The sequence below is a fragment of the Plectropomus leopardus genome, chromosome 17, assembly GCF_008729295.1.
Source record: "Plectropomus leopardus isolate mb chromosome 17, YSFRI_Pleo_2.0, whole genome shotgun sequence".
Classification (NCBI taxonomy): domain Eukaryota; kingdom Metazoa; phylum Chordata; class Actinopteri; order Perciformes; family Serranidae; genus Plectropomus; species Plectropomus leopardus.
The window spans coordinates 22265412-22285464 of record NC_056479.1 but is presented as its reverse complement, the minus strand read 5'-3'; the positions used below and the strand labels follow the sequence as shown (position 1 = coordinate 22285464).

At 41.5% G+C, this 20053-nt stretch overlaps 1 protein-coding gene across 1 annotated transcript in view; it reads right to left on the bottom strand.

Moving 5' to 3' along the window:
• The window catches only part of cacna1aa (calcium channel, voltage-dependent, P/Q type, alpha 1A subunit, a), a 95852-nt gene that overhangs the window by 17644 nt on the left and 58155 nt on the right, over nucleotides 1-20053 (bottom strand). Inside the window, exons 29-42 of the mRNA XM_042504686.1 lie at nucleotides 19865-20005; nucleotides 19574-19775; nucleotides 18705-18869; nucleotides 18165-18275; nucleotides 16211-16294; nucleotides 14117-14119; nucleotides 11625-11741; nucleotides 11359-11424; nucleotides 10944-11041; nucleotides 9692-9842; nucleotides 9093-9220; nucleotides 6806-6902; nucleotides 1753-1867; nucleotides 1112-1219 (exon numbers count right to left, since the gene is read on the bottom strand). Coding sequence (XP_042360620.1) covers nucleotides 1112-1219; nucleotides 1753-1867; nucleotides 6806-6902; nucleotides 9093-9220; nucleotides 9692-9842; nucleotides 10944-11041; nucleotides 11359-11424; nucleotides 11625-11741; nucleotides 14117-14119; nucleotides 16211-16294; nucleotides 18165-18275; nucleotides 18705-18869; nucleotides 19574-19775; nucleotides 19865-20005 — 1586 coding nt within the window. The remainder of the gene's footprint in view (nucleotides 1-1111; nucleotides 1220-1752; nucleotides 1868-6805; nucleotides 6903-9092; nucleotides 9221-9691; nucleotides 9843-10943; nucleotides 11042-11358; nucleotides 11425-11624; nucleotides 11742-14116; nucleotides 14120-16210; nucleotides 16295-18164; nucleotides 18276-18704; nucleotides 18870-19573; nucleotides 19776-19864; nucleotides 20006-20053) is intronic.

Genomic DNA, 20053 nt, shown 5'->3' with positions numbered 1-20053 from the left:
TGTATTTGGACTTGGTTCCAAATGTAATGCTAAAAAAAAATACATTTTGATAGCAAATTTCATGCATTTCACAAACTTAAGCAACTACTGTATCATGCAACTAGTGCATTAGCACATGTGCATTTGTGCTCAGTGTAATAACACTAAAAAAAATATATGTTCTATCAAGCACAGCCAGCCATCTAGTGCACACAGCTGACCACCCCTGAAGTGAAAAGACGTCTATAGAGAGTTCATCTATAGTGAGACACCCTCTGATCTCAGGCACAGTGAGGGGGGGAAGTATTGGGGTCTGGGAGTGGAGGTGGGTCCATTCTGGTGAGAGCGGTTTCTGAAGCTGAAAGGGGAGGAGGTAGGGCAGCCCAGTCACCAGAAGAAAAAGCTGTGCATATCACAGATATGTTACATTTGTACATTTCATACCTATCATATCAACGTTTCTAAAGTGAAGCAGTGTATGTGCTGACTTTGTCATCAGGAGGTGGAGGGGGCAGTGGATTATGTGACACATACGCGAGACACCTGCCTAGTTGCAGACCATTACACAGTATTGTTTCAGACCAGCGAACAACGCACCCGGTTGTTTTTTAGCAAGTCATGGCTGCATTTCCAGGGCCTTTTTAGCCACCAAATGTGGTTGAATTTTAGCAACCTGTCGCTGTTTCCATCAGGAACTGTGCCACGAAAAACAGGTATTTTGAGCCAAAATAAGATCTTATCCGAACCATAACCGAGTTTTTTTGCTGGAACATGAAGAAATTGAAAGTTTCAATGTATCCGCTACATAATAAAATACAAATGTAACATATCTGTGATTTGCAGAAACCTACAATGCCAAAAAATATTCTGGCGACTGGATTGGTTTGGTTGTTGTGTGTGCTTGTTGTTCTATGTTGCTTGTGCAGCTTGTGCTTATGTCTTCATAGATCTGAGGGTGTGGATGTGCGGGGGTAATGTGCCAGCTGTATCAGAGGGTGCAGCAGTGAGAGAGACTGACTGAGAGAAGCGGTCCTCAGGTGGCGTGAAGAAAAACAACGTTGGAGCACTGGGCGGCGCAGGGTGGCTGCATCCGAGCCACATTGCTGCGCCTGCGCAACACTCTGCAACTTACACTTGTGCGGCGTAACCAGCAAATCCAGAGTCTTCTGGGAAAGATTGGGCCAGATTGCCATCATCTCTTTCCTCAGCTCTGCATCCATCTGGTGCTTGTCAATACCACCTAAACCAGATTCAATCGACACACACGTGTACATACACACGCATATATAGATACACAAACATCCACACCCACAAAAATTCATACAAATGAACATGCACACAGAAATGCACAGAAAGAAAGTTAACTCATACACAAGTGCACACAACCATTCATACCCATTCAGATTGATACAAAAAGGTATAAGAGAGGACATACAAACAAACAGAAGATTTTTATTAGTGAGGTTGAAATTGCTGTGGTAAAATCATAACTTCACTGAAAAATATCAAAAGGTGATTCATTTTTTAATCTGAAGTGACAGAATGTTGATTCAAAGGGTCAAAGCCTTCAGCCTCACACACAGCATGCTACACACAGCACCTACTGCCATAGAAATCACACTATACTTAAGCTACAGAAGGAGAAGCATCAGGAAGAGCTGAAGGTTTTGGGCTCAGCACAGAAATAGCAGACAGCACTGCACTACGAGGGAAATGAGAGAAAGGAAATAGCATGTGAAAATTGGACCAAAGGAGGAAAGAAGGATTCCAAACCTTCCGTACCCTTGGCGATCTTGATGTCCAGTGCAGTGCGGATTAAGGCCATGAGAGTGGAGTTGAAGTGGACCGTGTTGTCGTCGGCCACGGGAAGATCCATACGGAGCAGTCTCTGTGGGAGAGCCAGTCAGGGTGAGCAGTGAGAAAAGGGGGAAGTAAGTGGGCTGGTGTATGTGGAACCTCCAGGTGAGAAGAGGGACGGGCGTTGAGTTTATGGGAGAAAGGGGGGAGCGGGGAACGGGCCAAAGGGAGGGTTTGGGTAAAGGAGGTTGAGGGAGCTGTGCATAGCATCTGTAGCAGGCTCAGACTCTGTCTGCCTGTAACAAATGGCTCAGCTACTGTGTCAAATTAGGCGTATTTGATATTAAGTGTACGAGAGAACCTGTGAGTGCAAAGGTAACAAAATAAGGCTTTACCCCCCCCAGATTTGCCCCTTGGCTTGTACCAATATATTTATTCATTTCAGACCGTATTGTTATTTGTGTATGTTTGTTGACATCCAAAAGACCTCACAGGCTGGCTAAATTGGCAATCTGGAGTTTAAGATGAAGAAACAGGAAGACAGACTGAGCAGCAGCTACTATTATCCAGAGCTCCCCCTGGGGGTTTGGAGGTTCACAGTAAAAACAACAGAGACCAGGTGATAAACCAATAAACCAAAAAACAGCCAAGGGGGCCGATTTAAGGTAGGGAAACACTTTGGTTTTCGTTTATTGGTTTGATCCATAGTAGGTCTTGTTGGTTTATAATTCAACAGACAATACAAAAGACACACACCAACTCACAGATGACAGAGTGACGTTCGTGTGCGTTTGGTGACAGAAGACGGCGACAACCCCAAACATGCAGCATATCATGCCTCCCCTCACATTCTGATTAAATGCCTCTCCTTTCATCCAGCCATCAAAACTTTCTTTTTTAAATTGTCTATCCCCCCAAAACCCTTGTTGCACATCCCACCCTCATGCGGCATGCGATGCACACGCAATATGCCTCTCAGGACAAGCAGCTGCGCAGCCGTACACAGAAAGCATCCTCTGTTGGCGACATTAAAATGAGTTTGTGAGTTGTTTTAATGTGGCTGTTATTGAAGGGGGATACAAATATTTGATGGGGCTCGGCTGAAATAATAGAGCAACTAGCTCTATCGCTAATTATCTGATGTCTAATGTGTGAAAAATGGGCACAGACTTGAAGGGTTAATAGGTGAGAGAGAGCAGCATTCTGTGGAAAAGAAAGAAAGACAAAAATGGCCACCATGGAAGTGTTGTTTTGGTGCTAAGATGCAAAAATGATTGTTCGGGTTAACATAATCCAGGTATATGTAGAAAATATAAGGTGAAAGGAAATGTTTCTGCTGCCAGAAAATAAATATAATAAGAGTTGAAAGGGAAAGCTTAAGGGAACAAGATGATAGCGTAACAAAAATCAATAGGTTAATAGGTTATGAGCTGGAGTGTGTAAAGAGAAGAAGTGACCAAAAATAGACAAACAGAAGAAAAAAACTACAAAGAAAAAAAGAGAGAAACATCACCACACTTAGTTGGCTGTGTCTGTAAGAAAGCGATCCTGCCTGAAGGCTCTGCTGTCTCTCGTCAGGACAGAGAAGATCGTAGGTTAAAAGCAGTGGAGCTAGACGGGTCATTGTTCTGTGGACTGTTTGGAAGGTCAAAGGTAAGATTTCTCTCATTGGCAAGGGGCTCAGGGAAGGTAAGGCATTAACAGATGGCGATCTTTTGGAAAAGTCTGGCAGTAATAATGTTAAAGGGAAAGATTAAGATGGTAGGGAAGTTTTGCCAAAACCATGCATGTTAAGCATGTTAGGTTGTTGGGCAGGAAGGACTGAGGGTCTACATTTTAGTTCAGGGAGGAGGCTTTTTCGGAAAAAAGAAGTGTCTAATGTAAGGCTGGGGTTAAAAAAGGAAAACATAAGGAAGAGATAGAGCTAAAGGTGCAAAACCTGGGTCAAATAGTACATTTTATACCCTTTTCCCACTGAAATTAGCATGTGCAGACCGGTTTAACCCCGCTAAAAATAGGCTATAGACTGCTTTCCCACTGCCAGAGCAGAGCTGTGTACATGGCCCTGCAGCAGATGAGCGTGACTTTTTTTTGTGTGTGGGGTTTTGTTTTGGTGTGTCGTCATAGATGGCCAGAGAAAAGTTAAACAGAAGAAAGCAGCATGGACAGAGGTCTGTTAAAACTTTACGGTGGTTACTTCTCTTTATATATCTCTTACATATTTAGTTTGTGTCCATTTTTGAGTAAATTAAAACCAATGTCTAATGTCCAATGTCTAAAATTAGTAGTTAGTAGTTTCGCAGCCTTCTCTGAACTCAAGTAGATGTGAAACTTAATAAATTAAGGCTGATTGTCCTTATGTCCCTTCAGTCATTTCAACAGTCACGCAGTTCAGAGATAGATTTTTAATTAATAACACAAGGAAAAAAAATTGCGTAACATTAGACCTGTTTTGGTATTTTTATAAACCTATTTTACTAGCCAAAATACCTTAGAATCAAAACATTATGATAATTCCAAACCATTTTCAGGCCAGGAAAACTGTTTTTCGGATTTCATGAATTTTCCAGGAATTTCATGACCGTGTAAACGCTGGATGGGGCAGTGACACAGCTAATCTGGTGACACCGTGCCTACCTTTTAGAGTACTGCCTGCAGTGGAAACGCAAAACAAATTAAGGGTTTAGATACATGACTGCACAGGTTACATATGGGTACTATACCAAAAGTACATGGTTTATGTTTAACCTCTCTGACACATTATAAATTGCACCTGTATTCAAACCCCATCCATATAGAAATAGTATAAAATGTCAATTTTATTTGCCCCAGGTCTGCAGGGTAAGAAGAGGGGAGTTGGATGAAGCAATGGTTAGCGATGGAGTGATCTACTGTGCCTACAGGCTGTTTGGCCGGCTGCCCCCTGAGGCTCACAGTGATCTGCCAATGATGTTTTATGGAACTGTCACATTGATCACAAGAGGTACAACGGGAACATGTGGTAACATAAAGGTAAAATCCGTATTGTGTATATTTCTACTTAGATAACAATTTGTTTAAATTAACTGCGTCTGATTATATGACAGACAGAGTTCTGTGTGTGGGGTTGGTGGTTAACGGCCATGCAGAAGGCAGGTGAGGAAGTGTATATGCGTGGGGAGGGGAGCAATATGCAGAGATGAGGGGGGCTGGAAACAGAATAGAACTGCATTGACGACAGAACCAAAGGACAAAGAGAAGATTGGACTTGCAGATAGAAAAGGCTGCTTGGGGGCTTGGAGCTGCTACATGAAGGGTGACAGAAAAAGAACTGCTTCTGTATGGCAACCAAAGGCTCTCTGAGGAAAACACATCACTGAGACAAGCCCCTCTGCTCTCTCTACCATTAAAAATAACAGATCATATCTATGTGTAGGTTGATATGACCTAATTCTGTGTGTGTTTTTGTGCGTCTGTGTCAGCCCCATCCACAGGATGGAGCGAGTCAGAGGACGTTAAGTCTAGCGGACCTTCCAAGCCCTGCTGCACACGCATGTTTCTGAGTGTGTGCATCTACGTGGGTGAAATGTTTGTCTTATTAATTAATATTTTTTTGTACTGAGATGTTTAAATAATTACATTCATGTAAAAATAATCATTTTACTTGAAGAATAACATGACGCTATAATGTGCATGGCTTTTGCATGTTTGTGTACGTGTGTGTCCTTGGTGCACGGTGCAAACGAGCTGAGAAGGTCCCTCTTTTCGTCCCCTCCTGTGGATACATACCCCAGTCTGATCCTTCACCCTAATTGCCTTGCTACCTCCGCCCGCAAATCCCACACCACCACACAACGCCACAACACCGACCAGCCCCACCCCCACTTTCCACGAAAAGAAACAGAAACAGAACTAAAGAAACAACGACACTAAAGTTTACACCACGTTGAGCGCTTAAAACCCTGGCCCCTCCCTCCTGGACCCGCCCCACCCCGACACGAGGAGACTCGGGTGAAGATGGGGTCCTTTCTGACCTTGTAGGCCACCCGTGCTGGACACCTCTTCCCGAGGCCTAGTGGGGGGCACATGTGCCTCAGCATGTCATACATTTCCCTGCAACTGATCCTGCCACTGCATCATCAGCCAGTGCCATCACCCCGTTAACAAAAAAGGGAGAGATGGAGATATTGAGAGAGAGAGAGGAGGGGAGGAATTGGGAGAAAAACAGAGGCAGTGAGAGAAAGATTGAGGATTCAATTGATTAGAGGATAGAGTCGAAAAGAGAGAAGAGAAGGAGGAAAGAGAAAAAGACCAAAAGAAAGAAAAAACAAAAACAACAGGAAGACAAGGTTATTGGGCTGATTTAGAGAGACTGCGGCCGTGTGGCTTCTCTATCTAACAGTACGTCATGTCAAAAAAGACAGGGAGTAAATGGCAGAGGGAAGGGAGACAACAGGAGGAAGATTAGAATTCGAATTTGAGATGTAAATGTTTCTTGTAGTATCAGAAGACAAGTCTGTGTAAGCAGGAGAAAGGCATACATGATTGTGTGTGCTTGACTGTGTGTGTTTGCACAGAAGAGCAGGGCAGAGCTTGACAGCAGGCACCAAGCTGCGGCTGCTCGGACGAGGAGAGAGGGGAGGAGGAGGAAGGGGTGTCAATGCAGTTTCTGTCTTTCCCCCCAACCCCCAAAAACCAAGAACAATGCAACACTACAGTGGGCGACCGTAGCTTGCTACATTATAGCCATGGCTCCACAGCAAGCAAAAGAAAAAGAATATAAAAAATGATTTTACAAGGTGGTAAAACTTCTTAGTGTGGATTTTTTTTTCCATTTCACTGAGTGCATTTCACATGCTTCTCTGGGTGTCTGCATTGTCCTGCACATTCTCTCAGCAGTTTAGAATGCAAGTCGATAATGGTGGAAAAGAAGTTGTAAAATTGAAATGAAAGAAAAGGAAAAAACAAATAGAAAGCAGCATTCACTCCATTCCTGGATGCTGTGGCTAGCAAGTGTGGTTGAGAGATTTTGTTTGAATGGAAGTCAAACCTTGCAGGCCACCCTATGGGGGCATTTCTTGCCTAAGCCGAGAGGCGGGTCGATAACTCGTAATAAACTGTACATGTCCTTATAATGAATGCGCCCGCTGCAAGAAGAATACAGGGGAGTTAAGAAACACACGCGTACACACAGGAAAACACACACACACACACACACACACACACACACACACACACACATCCAGAAAGAAGAGAGAACATTGGGAGGAAGAGCACAAGATTGACAAGAACACAGTATCTGAAAATACTTTACATGTTTACTGTAAATAACAGACTCTGTAGACACATCTGCACCCAAAAGCACATGTTAACTCTACACAATTCACTGCATGTTACACATTGCTAAATGTGGTTTTAAGCTCTGTTATATGTTCCACTTTTCCAAAATCTTCCCTGTCATTTGTTATTTTTCCTTTCTCTTACGCCTCGCCCTTAGCTTGAAAGCCCTTTTTTTCCACTCTCCAGCCCAACCCCTGACTAAATATGTGCACTATGTAATTAAGGAATTGCAAAAAGGGTAGAAAAGTATGTGTTGGTGAACAGCTAAATGCTTAATAGCTGCTTGTAGTGTGCATATTCCCTCCCTCTAAGGGCCCTGACACACCAAGCCGACAGTCTGCCATCGGTCAATGTTGAGCCGTCGGTGAGCGCCTGTCATCCAAGGTTTTCCCATACCCTTGGCAAGAGCAATTTTCTTGTTTATTGGCCGATTCAGCATGCTAATGCTGGTATAGCCTGCCGGTTAGAGAAATCACTCAGACTGGCAGTTCAACGCAGTGCAAAAAAAGAGAAACGAAAGTGAGGAAAGCAAACGAACAGTTACAGCGAAGAATGTGTCAGATTGAAACAAACTTTTTGTATTAGGCAAGCTTATTTTTTTTAGCCATTTAGCTCTTTGGCAGAAACGATTCATAAATGTTTTTGCTATTGATCATCAGCACATGTGCATATGCTTTGTTCTTTCAAAATTGTGTTGTGTTGTTAATGTGCTGGCTGGTTAACCCCTTGAATCTTGTCTGTCTGTCCGTTTCCTTTTTTAAATTATGAATACATACAACTGCTACCTGCTTGTATGGAGAGTTATCTCCTCTCACGCAGGCTAGTATGTGCTAGTTGGCCGTCGGCTGTAGTCTTTGGGGTGTGTTAGAAAGCAACTTTTCAGCTCAGACACAGACGATGTGAGGTGACGCAACAGTCTGCCTTGTCGCCACTCGTTTTTTGATGTTGGTCTGGTGTGTCTAGGGCTCAAACAATCTTCAATGTCAGCCTGGTGTCTTTGCTCTCTGTCCTCTGATTACGGCGCAGTGGTGTTCATGTCACAGTCAGTAAGATGGGATTGAAAATAGCATATTAGTTTCAAGGAAGGGAATATTCCCACACTATGCAGCAGAGATAACATACCTCTGCTGCACAGTGTAAAAACACAAATAACAGTTGGTCTTTCAGGGGGTCTTTCATTACCTGTACTCAACTATTAAAATTTCTCCTTCATTCTTCTGATCACTGCTTTCTTCCTCGTGTCAGTCTTTTATCCAGTCTTTCCTGTAAAATGTCATTCTCTAATTTTCTCTTCCCTTCCCTTTCTTTGTTATTCTCCCTGTTTATTCTGTGTGCAGTCTACAGGACAGCATGAGGACAACAAACAGTCACTGGAATACAGATACCATGAAATGTAGCATGTCTACAGTTGACATTTAGACTACAGAGTTGGACAAGGGAGCTTTGTTTGGAGTGTAGACGTCGCTACAGTACGTTTTATTTTTTTCAGTATGCAGATTCCAGAATAGGGAAAGGTTTGGGTAGGGTGGGAGGTTTTTCAGGACGGTTTACAGAAAAGAGGAGAAAGGGGAGGAGGAGGAGGGAGGGGTTGTACGGTGTGAGAGAGATAACCAGATGCCTGATGAGGTTATGCTCAAATCCGTTACAGCCCCCTTGCAGCTCTTTTGCTAGAAAATCCTGCTCTGTTAATCAGTTGACACACCTGCTTTGTTCATTTTTTTGTCTATTTCTATACCATTTGAAACACCATGTGCTGATGTTTTACACAATTTAAAAAAACCCACACATTTACAGCATTGTTGAGAAGTTTGCGACTGTATTGCTTGGGCCTTTCTTTGTGTGATCAAGAATAATAAATCAAGCACAAGAACTATACAGGTCTTAAGTTATGCCTTAATGGTTTTATGTGGATTACTGGTGCAGATATAACCAGAAATGTGCAGGTGTATTATGTCTGTGTCAAGGCCTACCAAGAGTGTGTGCACATTACCACTTACCAGGCAGCAGGGTCATACTCGGCCCATATCCTGACATACTCATCCAGGTGGTGAGGTCCCAGTATGGATGAATCTCTCGTCAGATACTCAAAGTTGTCCATGATGACGGCTACAAACAGATTCAGCATCTACACATAAACACACAAATAAAACATCAGATTTGACAAACAGAGCCACTCAAAGCTGTTTAATACATAATGTTTTTATGGACTGTCACCAGAAACATGTTAAGTTTCCTGACTATTACTGATTTGCTTTGCTAACTGTAACTAAGAGCTGCAAAACATCCCAAGACAGTGAAGCAGGGGATATCCGGTCAGTTCTTTGTTTAGATTAAAGACAAAATGAGAGTGGGACTTTCCCATCTGGACTCTTGGGATATGGAATAACTTTGCTGAAAGATGATATGCTGACATGACAGAGTTTTCTCATAAAGCACAATATTTTCAGTAAGGATTTTATGGTATATATCTTTCTATAAAATCAGATCCACAGGGCATATCATTCATAATTGATATGTTTTTATTTTGAATAGTGCTGGATCATAATATAGGGGCAGGGTGCAGATGAGGGTGTTGTATTATGTAGTATGTACTCACCAAGAATGAACAGAAGAAGATGAAAGAGACAAAGTAAAGGTAAGCAAACTGGCTGCCACACTCTGGCTCTGTGTTCCCTGACAGGGGGTCACACTCCTTGTTCCCCAGACATGACAGCATGATCTCGTGCCACGCCTCTCCTGTTGCACTCCTAAAACACACAAACACTTTTATTGATTCACGAAGGATTTGGAGTATTAAATTTGCCAGGTTTAAGATAATCTATTGCAAGACAATTATGATTTGCAAATGAAGCACAATCAACACTGTATATGTTAGGAATGTAACAAGTACCGATACTTTTGTATCAAGTCACTGCCTAAATTCAGACAAAAAAATACGGTTTTCGTTTTTCTCCAGTACCGTACCTAGTGGGGATGCAATTCTTATGGACCTGACGGGGCAGCAAATAGTTTGCCTACAAGTGTTCTTTAAATGCCAAAGTAAGGAGAATGCCTACCAGCATAGAGGAAAAACACCAACATGTGGAAAAAAAGTGCAGCTGCAGCGAAAGCTCAGCTTTGACTCATCAAAAAAGTGTTTTTACGTGAAGCTAGTGGAGGTTCTTTCTTTTTCTTTTTGCAATGGGAGACAATTTACACTTTGCAACAGAGTCAACAGTGTCATGAGGCACTGACCAGCTGCAAGTTTGAATCTTTTTCTGGTTGCGAGAACTGGAATATGTTCAACTTCAACTGGTCACTTTTTACCCAGCTGTCCGGTCACAGTGAGGAGGGGCGGGACAAACAGCCGACAACAAAAACCAACGATCACATTTTCAACATGTACAGGTGCTGAATAATAACAACAGCAATGGAGGAGAAATATGTCAATTTGCCATAGGCTTTATATTAGATGTTTCCTCACCCACAAAATCTCATGAACCCACATAGACTAGTACTTTACATTCAAGGCAGGTAATCAGGAATTTTGTGTATTTTATCATTTATTTGTCTTTTTCATGAAATTTGAATTAAATTTAACTTAAATGTGTCTAATAAAGGAGTGTATGTTTAAATACATGGGATTTATTGTTCTGTTTCATTGTTTACTGTAGCATTGAATTGGGGATCAAAAATTGTAGAATTCCATTGGTAACGGTATTGATTACTAAATTTGTGGTATTGTGACATGCCTTGTATACAGATTCACAAGCACACACATATTTTCACACACACACGCACGCATGCACACACGCACGCACGCACGCACGCACGCACACACACACACACACACACACACACACAAGCACCTGAAGAGCAGCATGAGAGCCTGTATGAAGGTCCTGAAGTTGTTGTGCTGATTGATGGCACTCTCTCCGTCTTCTTCAATCTCAATATTCCCAAACAGCTGTTAAATGCAATCATACTGTTAACGCTGAAATCCAGACTACAGTTGTTCATCAGTGACCTTTCTGGATTCCTTTGCCACTAAAGCAGGACCTCAGACTTTAACACTATAAAACCTTCACTGCACAATTGCTACTTCCATAATCCTTCTCTCCCTCCTCCCGTTATGCACCAAATCCTTAATGACCATTATCATCATCCTCATTCTCCTTCTGTACATCCTCCTCCTCCTCCTCCTCATCATCATCATCATTATCTGACAAAATATATTTAATGCATCCCAAAAGCCTTTTTTTTTAGGTTGAGCCTCTCACCCACCTGCATCCCAATGATGGCGTAAATGAAGAACAGCATGGCAATGAGGAGGCAGACATAAGGCAGTGCCTGAGGAGAGACACATTCATCGTTTAGTATTAGGTTTGATACATATGAGTGCACTGTGCGTGATATATGTGGCTGCACTTAGGCATTGTTTATGCATATATACTGTATATATGGATATGTGTATATCTGTATTTCTGTAAAATCTGGAAATGTGAAAGCATATGAAATGTGTGTGTTATGCTGTATTATTGGGTGTAAACCTTGAAGGACTGCACGAAGGTCCACAGCAAGATACGGATAGTTTCTCCCTGCCTCAGCAGCTTGATGAGACGAGCTGCCCTGAACAGCCTCAGGAAACTTAGGTTGATGAAATTATTCTACAGTACAGCCACAACATAACCACAGAGAAAGAGAGACAGAGAGAGAGGAGGGTGTAGAGAGGATTAGAATTGAAAGTTGAAGATAGGAAAGCAAAGATAAAGGGGGAAGGAGACAATAGAGAAAGGTGGAAGAGGGGGGAAAGGAAGATAGAAGGATTTGGGGTTAGAATAAAGGGAAAAGTAGTTAGTTGTAGTGCAAAATGTGCAAACAATTTTTCTCAGACAAACCAAAACATAAAAAATGAGGAAAAACAGTCAAACTGAGGGAGATTCAAACTCAACACAAATAAAAGAACCAGGAGCCAAACAAGTCAAAGCAAACCAAACTCAAATCAGCAAGGCTCCAACAAGCTTTTCATATCCAGTAAGTAAGACAAAACCAAACAACACAAGGGAAAGGAAATCATCCAAATCTAACTAGTTTCATCCAATTGGGTTACGTAGTAGTAATTGTGGTAGGAATGGTGAGTAGTTAAAAGTGCAGGGACGTCAGGACATTTCCTTGGAAAGACAACCAAATGCACTAGTTCTCTCAAGGCAAAATATGCAGTATTTCAAATATGAAGCAAGCCCACAGCATGCAGATGTGCAGTAACACCAGGCAAACTGATAAAGCTAATAGCAGCCGAGGCACCATACAATAGGATTGGCCGCCAAAGTCCTGTGGCATACTCTGTGATGATGTCACAGGAAAACAAGAGAAAAACGGTGGCTGGAGGACCAACTAAGGGCATGTGTCCACATTGCGTTGTTGTCGTTGTTTGTCCCCTATTACTGCATATCACTAACTTGGCATCTTTTCTGGAGCGGTTGAGCTCCCTTTTCTCTCAGATTTCTTGGATCGTGGCTGTGACCGGGATCGTGGGTTGTGATTGCACCATGCCTTGCACCATTACCTGCCTCACGCCAACTTTTGCTGCTATTATTATTGGTCATACTTTCACTATTATTACATACATATGGTTATTATTGTCACATACATATAGGCTACTATAATCTATGCATGTAACATACTAACATAAACTACATGTATTAATATTTATTTTTCTTTTACTATTGTTATAGTCATTGCTGTTGTTGCTATGTATCTCTCCCTCTCTCTCTCCCTCCTTCCTATGTATCATTTTGTCATAGGGATCACTGTAATTTTATATGGTTGATTTGTTTTATACACATGACATCTATTGCACTTCTGTCCACCCTGGAAGAGGGATGCCTCCTCAATTGCTCATCCTGAGGTTTCTGTCATTTTTTTCCCCTGTTAGATGTTTTTTTGGGGGCGTTTTCTTTATCTGCTGTGAGTTGTCCAAAGACAGAAGGATGCCGTATGCTGTAAAGTCCTTTGAGGCAAATTGTGATTTTGGGCTTTATAAATAAAACTGACTTGACTTAAAATTGACAAAAACAAAACCCACACACAGAGTATTATTAGAAAAAAACCCAACAACAACAGCTTTTTATTAGGCGCTGGGATTAAGCACTCCCCAGCGCCCTACCAACTGTTTTCTGCTGAAGAAAAAGGCAATGTGGACACAGGCCCTAAGGTCATTATATGTGAAGTGACTTTCTATAAGTTCATATATATTTAAGTCTCACTAGTATGATTATGGTCCTTAGAAAAGGTGTTCCTTCAATTTTTAATAGAAAGTTGTTTTTTTTAAATTACAAATTATCTTCAATTCATGTGAACTTTGTAATACAGAGTTCTTCAACCATGTATCACTGTACATAACAAGAGATGGCAGTTAAAGTGCAATTGAAGTGAGACTTGAAGTGCCCAAAAGGGACTGGCAGCAGGCACATGCAGGTTTCATCTACACTACAGCATGTATTACATTGCTCTCTGTATGTGTGTGTATGTGTGTGTGTGTGTGTTGTGAAAATAAAGGGTTCCTGCCAGAGACATGCAAGGGGCAGCATGCATCACTTGTTCTCTCTGCCACGGGCAAAGCTTTGGATTCACTCTGCCGCTACTGGAAACACTCTCCCAGTCACTGTCATATGTGTGGGTGTGTATGTGTCTATGTATGCGCATACAATGAATGGCTAATCTCAGTGGATAGATGGAGCAATCTATTCCAGTTTATACAATACAATCCTTTACAAACTGAACAGTAGTTGTCAGTAAAGGATATACAGTGTGTGGGCAGGATTTACAGCTGAATAAAATAAATGACTTTACACAGTGACTGGTAGAGAGGTCAGAAAACTTGGCAACAAATGAAAATTGTACAAATTTAGAGCTCACTTAGAGTTGAGGGTTTCTGTGTGTGGAGGTGGGGGGAGGTCAAGCAAAACATGCACATTTCACATTAGCTGGGGATTCAGTTAAAACAGATGCAGTAAAATAAGATCTCCAAAAAATTACAAACCATCTACATGTGGATGTTGCAGACATATGGTTTATAGCAGCAAATTTTTGGATTTTTGGTTGGTTCGAAGAACAACCAGAGAGATTGACCAAGCCGGTTGTCATGGGTGGACACAGAGGATTCATAGTGCATTTTGATTGGGTGGAATCGCAGGAAGTAGTAGATGTTGGGGGGGGAGAAGGGGGGTTGGGCGAAGTAGATTACAGTAGATCGTCGTTTAGTTTGTGGACGATTTAAAGAAAGCATGTAAAAAGATAAAAACAAGAAAGAAATCAACAGTCATTACAGAAACAAGTTAACACAGAAGCAGGTTTCGGTCTGCAGATTCTGTACATTGATATAGTAAGGATACCAAGGATCAAGACAGCAGGGGATTGTTCGAGAACTGTATGAATTCTAAATAAATAAATATGTCTGTATACCAATATGAAGACCAACCAGTCAGAGGATTGTAATAAGAATCTGGCTAGAGCATCAATTTAAGCCTTGAAAGGGCTTGAATCATTGGTATCCTGTTTCCTCAGACACAACTGGAAGGCAAAGTGTCTTCATCTCATAGCTTGATAAGGGCTGTGCAGCTCTTAAATATGGTTTTGTAAATACTGTACAAATCTGACTTTGTGTGTTCAAACAGAACACAAAGCAACATTTTTTCTTGTGACATTCTTGCAGATTATTTTCTCCCAAAAGCCAATAAATAAATTGTACAGATGTTAGTGCTAAACTAGCAAACAAGCATTTTTCTCTCATCCAGACTCTGCATGGTTTTTTTTCTTGTTTACTCCACTTGAAATATTCTGAACTTGCATGGATATATCTTTGCCTCAGTTTGTGTCGCCCTAGGCAAAATCATTCAGGTTTCCATAGAAGTAAATGGTTAACTGAGAGAATATTATAATAATGGAAGTTTAATGCAATCTCAGAACCCTGAGATTACTTTTGGGTAATTTCTATAAACATACTGTATATCTGCATATGAATGCCGATAATTAATTAAAAAAAAAGTGCATTTAAAAGAGAAATCATCCTCATGTTCTGTCTGAACACACCTTTAGAATAATTTACAAATTTAAAAAAATGTTTACAAATGACACCTTCCCTACATATATGCATCTTCACATACTGTACATACTAGCACACTTATTGTTTTACTGCCATGTGCTACCTTGTTTGTTGTTTTAATTGCACAATATATGGCTTTAGGGTCACAATAGGTAAAGCTAACTCAGGCAGCCATATTGGGGGTCAAATATTGGGAAAGAAAAGCTGAAACAAGTGTGTTTAGCTGTCAACTTCAAACTCTAAATAAACCAGCATTGTTTTTAGTGATGATGGGTGTCTATATTACAATATGTTACTAAGCCTGATAATGTGGTCAGATATCATGTTGCTCAGCCAGTTAACTGAACTACCTGCTATCTTATTATCACTGGCTCAAAACAATGTAGTGCACTGTGTAGCAATAATGTAATGCTAACACTAATCTGGTTAATCAGGCACCTTACTAGTTATATATTTTCTTTTCTAGATGAATTGTTTGAGTCACTTGTGTGCAGTCAGATGTCCTGTGGACCTTCAAGATTTCAGCTGTATCTACTAACAGATGTCTGATACAACTGCAAAGCCTCTATTGGCGGACCGGAGACGCAATCTGATAATTTGATTGGCTATTGGGCTTGCCTGCAGAAGCTGTGCACTGGCTCGCTACAGAGCATCGGCATACTTCCTGCCTTGCTGTCAGTGGCTCAGTGCTGGCTAGCAGGAGTCTGGTCTCTTCTTGTCCCACCAACTGGGACAATTATATAAGACTTTCAAGAGATGTTCGTGCATGACTGAGCAATGCAATGCTTAACAGTGGCCTCTAACTCATGCTCTCCTCTTACTCCTTGTCTTGTCTACTGTATGTGTTTTAGACAATGTGACAGATGTATAAACCCACAGACACATGCTGAAGCTCACCTAACAAATAGTCATAGGAGCTCAACAAACATTGCTAATACAGTATCATGTCTGTCTGTTTACAGTTTGACTCCTCTGTAAAGATATCTCAAACATACAGACATGCACACACATGCCTCAGATCCTGGTACTTACCCCAAGCTCGGTAACCAGAATGTCAGTGATGCTGCCCAGAACTGTCACACAGTCAAAAATATTCCAGGCATCTTTAAAATAATTCTGCGAATATGACAAGAGAGACACGAGAAGAAAGAGAAAATAGAGGAAGGAGGAGGTGCAAATAGGGAGGGTGGTGAGGTGACATATGAAGACAGCAAGACAGTAAAATGTAGAAGAACATGGATGTCACAGGGATAAAAAGGAAATGGACGATGCAGGGGGATGGAGCGCGGCCAGACCACATTAAAATAACGTGGAAACGGATATGGTAGGTTTGAATTAAAATGAAGATGATGCAGGAAGAGAATGAGATGTACAGAAAGAGACAGAGAGAGAATAAAAGACAGAAAGAGACCAAGAAAGTGAAAAAAAGAGGCATGTCAGTGTCCGACAGAAAGAGGAAAGGAATCAGATAAGACAAATGGACCGTCAGTGACGGCACGTTGGATGGATGCCAGAAGACAAGCTAGGGACAACTTGTACTGCATCAGAACACTACACCAGCCATCAAACATCACATACTGTAATATCTCTGGACATCATAAACTAAACTGACACAAAGTCAGACTGAATTCCTTCAAAAATGCTCATAAGAATAGGTTATCATATCCCTCAGCTATGTGTAATTTCAATCGTCAACACATTTATCCAGAGATATACAGAATTTTAATTTTTAATCTTAAAAGTAGAGCAACCCAAAGAGAAAGAGGGATAGTAAGGAACAAACAGTGATAAGCGAGGTCTGCTTCTTTTGCTCTCCTACATACTGCCTGCAGCCAAACTGTGCATTAGACAAGTGGCGGGACATGGAGGGAGCAAGGGAGGCGGCTATTAAAATAAACCACCTTGACAAACACAAACACAGACGTCTCTGAGGCCTGGTGTTATTTGTGTGCATACTGTGTGTGTTTGAGGGCCAGATTCAAATCCTATCCTGTTTAATCTCCACCCTCACTGTAATCTTTGCTTTTTTTTTTTTAAACCGCCTATCTGTCACTCATTCTCGTCGCTCTAATTACTCCATTACCGTTCCCCCTCTGTCTTGTATCTTTTCCTTACAATCATCCCATCCTCAGTTTGTCCTCTTCAGCCGCCTTCTCTTTCCTCTGCAGCTCCGATAACAGCACTCTTTCCTGCTGACGTTTGGCAGTTTTCAATTTCTTTGCATCTTTGCTTTTTTACTTTTTACAGCTCATTATTTCCCCCAAAGTTTCTCCTTAAATATGTACGAAATAATGCACAACAGAAAATGTGTCCCAGTGTGACTAAATAATGGAAGCGGCTGCGATGAAGACCTCGACAACATGAAACAGAATGGCATCTCATTTGCTGAATCCATTGTTCACTATGTCTTAGTCTCTTTCCGCGCATTGTTTTGGTTATTGGGAATGCAGGCGTATTTAGTGTTACTATTCTCACCCAAGATTGTTCAGTTTGAAGCACCAAAGATTGCGTAGGGTGAAGCTGATTATTTCAATATTTAAAGAAAAAGCAGTGGATTACAGAAATAATAATCAATGTTGGAATCTAATTCCACAAATATTATAATATTAATAATATTAGTTTAGCCTAATACATATCTGCAACTTTGCAAAATACAATTAACAGACATGCATGACTTGCTGTCATTGGTCACTGGCCTAAATAACAGGGTAAAAATATCTGCTGGATGAATCTCAGCCAGTGGTTCTGCATTTTGTCTGTCAGAGGCCGTACATATCACCTCAATGTTGTACACTGGCCTGGTAGCCATTAATAATAATGTGGAGAGAGTGACACCATGTAATAATAATAATAATAATAATAATATAACAACAGAATTTCAGCACTTTCCAGAGACACAGTAGAGCACTACATCCTCACCACACACACTCACACACACACACACACACACACACACACACACACACACACACACACACACACTCACCAGTGCTCCAAAGGCGATGATCTTCAGTACACACTCCATGGAGAAGAGGGAGGTAAACACTATGTTCAGGTTGGCTAACACAGCTTCATAGGTATCAGAAGCTCCGTCATACTATAAACAAACATACACATGTACACACAGGCAGCACACACATTCAGACAAAGCAGTGTACGAAAACAAGAGGATGGATTGCCATACACACGGATGAGTGTGTGCATACAGACACAAACACACAAACACACACGGCCAGGGACAAAAAGGAAGGCGAGTATAAAGACATATAAAGAGATACACAGTTCAGCTCATCCAGTGAAGTCATTAAAATGTTTTTATCACAGGAAATAGTGTACACATTAACATCTCAGTAGAACCAACAAAGTGAGTGTTTTTGTTTTGTAACTAAGGTGAAAACGGCGCAAGATAAAGGTACAGAGAGAAAAATTGCCATTAACTTCACAAACTCAATCGTATTTCATGTCATTTTGCTTGTGTGTTTATGTTTATGTCTGCATTACTGTTTGTATGTTTGTAGACGTTTACCTTCATCATCAGCACGACTGTGTTGAGCGCAATCATTGCCATGATAGTATACTCAAATGGCGGCGACACCACAAACTCCCACATTCGGTATTGAAAGCTCAGCTTGTTCTGAGGCATGTGGCGGGTCAAGGGCCTGGCGTTGATGGCAAAGTCTATACAGGCTCTCTGCAAAAGAAGACAAAAAAAAGTTTTGTCCTCATTTTGCTGTAATGTTCTTCTGTGTTCACACTGCAACTTGGCTGTTATTTCGTTTTTTTTTCATGACCAAAAGATTTTTGATAAGTAACTAACAGAAAATTGTTGTTAAAACATACATATTTAAATGTTTATTATTAGGTGGCGAGCTCACATTGCCACAATAATTCTGATGGTAACAAAGGAAAAAGTCAAGTGACATAGTATAAAGAGCCTGAAAGTCTGTGGTGGGTGGAAGGGGGGGAATGGATGGGTCAAACAAACACAGGTCGTTCACCCAGGAAAGTGGGGTTCATTTCCTGTGTGAAACCAAAACTCTATGTTAACTCATTTTGACTGACATATATGATATCTTAACCTTAACCTAATCACATAATTTTTGCGCCTAAACCTTACGAAAATGAAAACTAAACTGCGACTGTTAACAATTTGGATACACAAATGGCCATTTAATGGGATGATAATAGCAGTTGAACCTGATAGTAAGTGTGGCAGGCCCCCTTTAAGAAATCTCTATGAGGTGATAACATCTGAATTGGGTGGTTCCCCCTTTTTTTTTAATATAGTCCATGTTCTCTACGCTGCAGTTACAGTCCTCCCTCTTCCTGCCTTCCTGTCACCCTCCAAGTACTCTCTTATCTCTATTTTCCCTGGCTCCCTTTATCCTTCCTCACCTCGTTCTTTTCCAAACTGTAATCCTCCATCATCTTGTCTCCTTGCTCCTGGAAGGTGATGATGATGAGAGCCACGAAGATGTTGACGAAGAAGAAGGGGAAGACCACGAAGTACACCACGTAAAAGATGGACATCTCCATCCGGTACCCCGGGCTCGGGCCCTGGTTCTCATAGGTCGCATCCACTGAATGCTTCAGCACCCTGCAGAGGAAGAAGGGAGTGGTGGACGATTATATGCTGTCAGAAAGCACATCCGCTGCATGTGACTGCGCATGTTCATGTGTACTCACTGCGGCCACCCCTCTCCGGTTGAGACGGTGAAGAGGGTGAGGAGGGCCCAAGCCACGTTGTCGTAGTGGAAATCGTACTTCTTCCACTCCCGCTTCTGCGCCTTGACTTCGTTATCGCGTTCATACACAAGATACTCGCCCCTGAAATACACATATCACATCATCAGCCCAATAAAGGGGAGAGGTGTT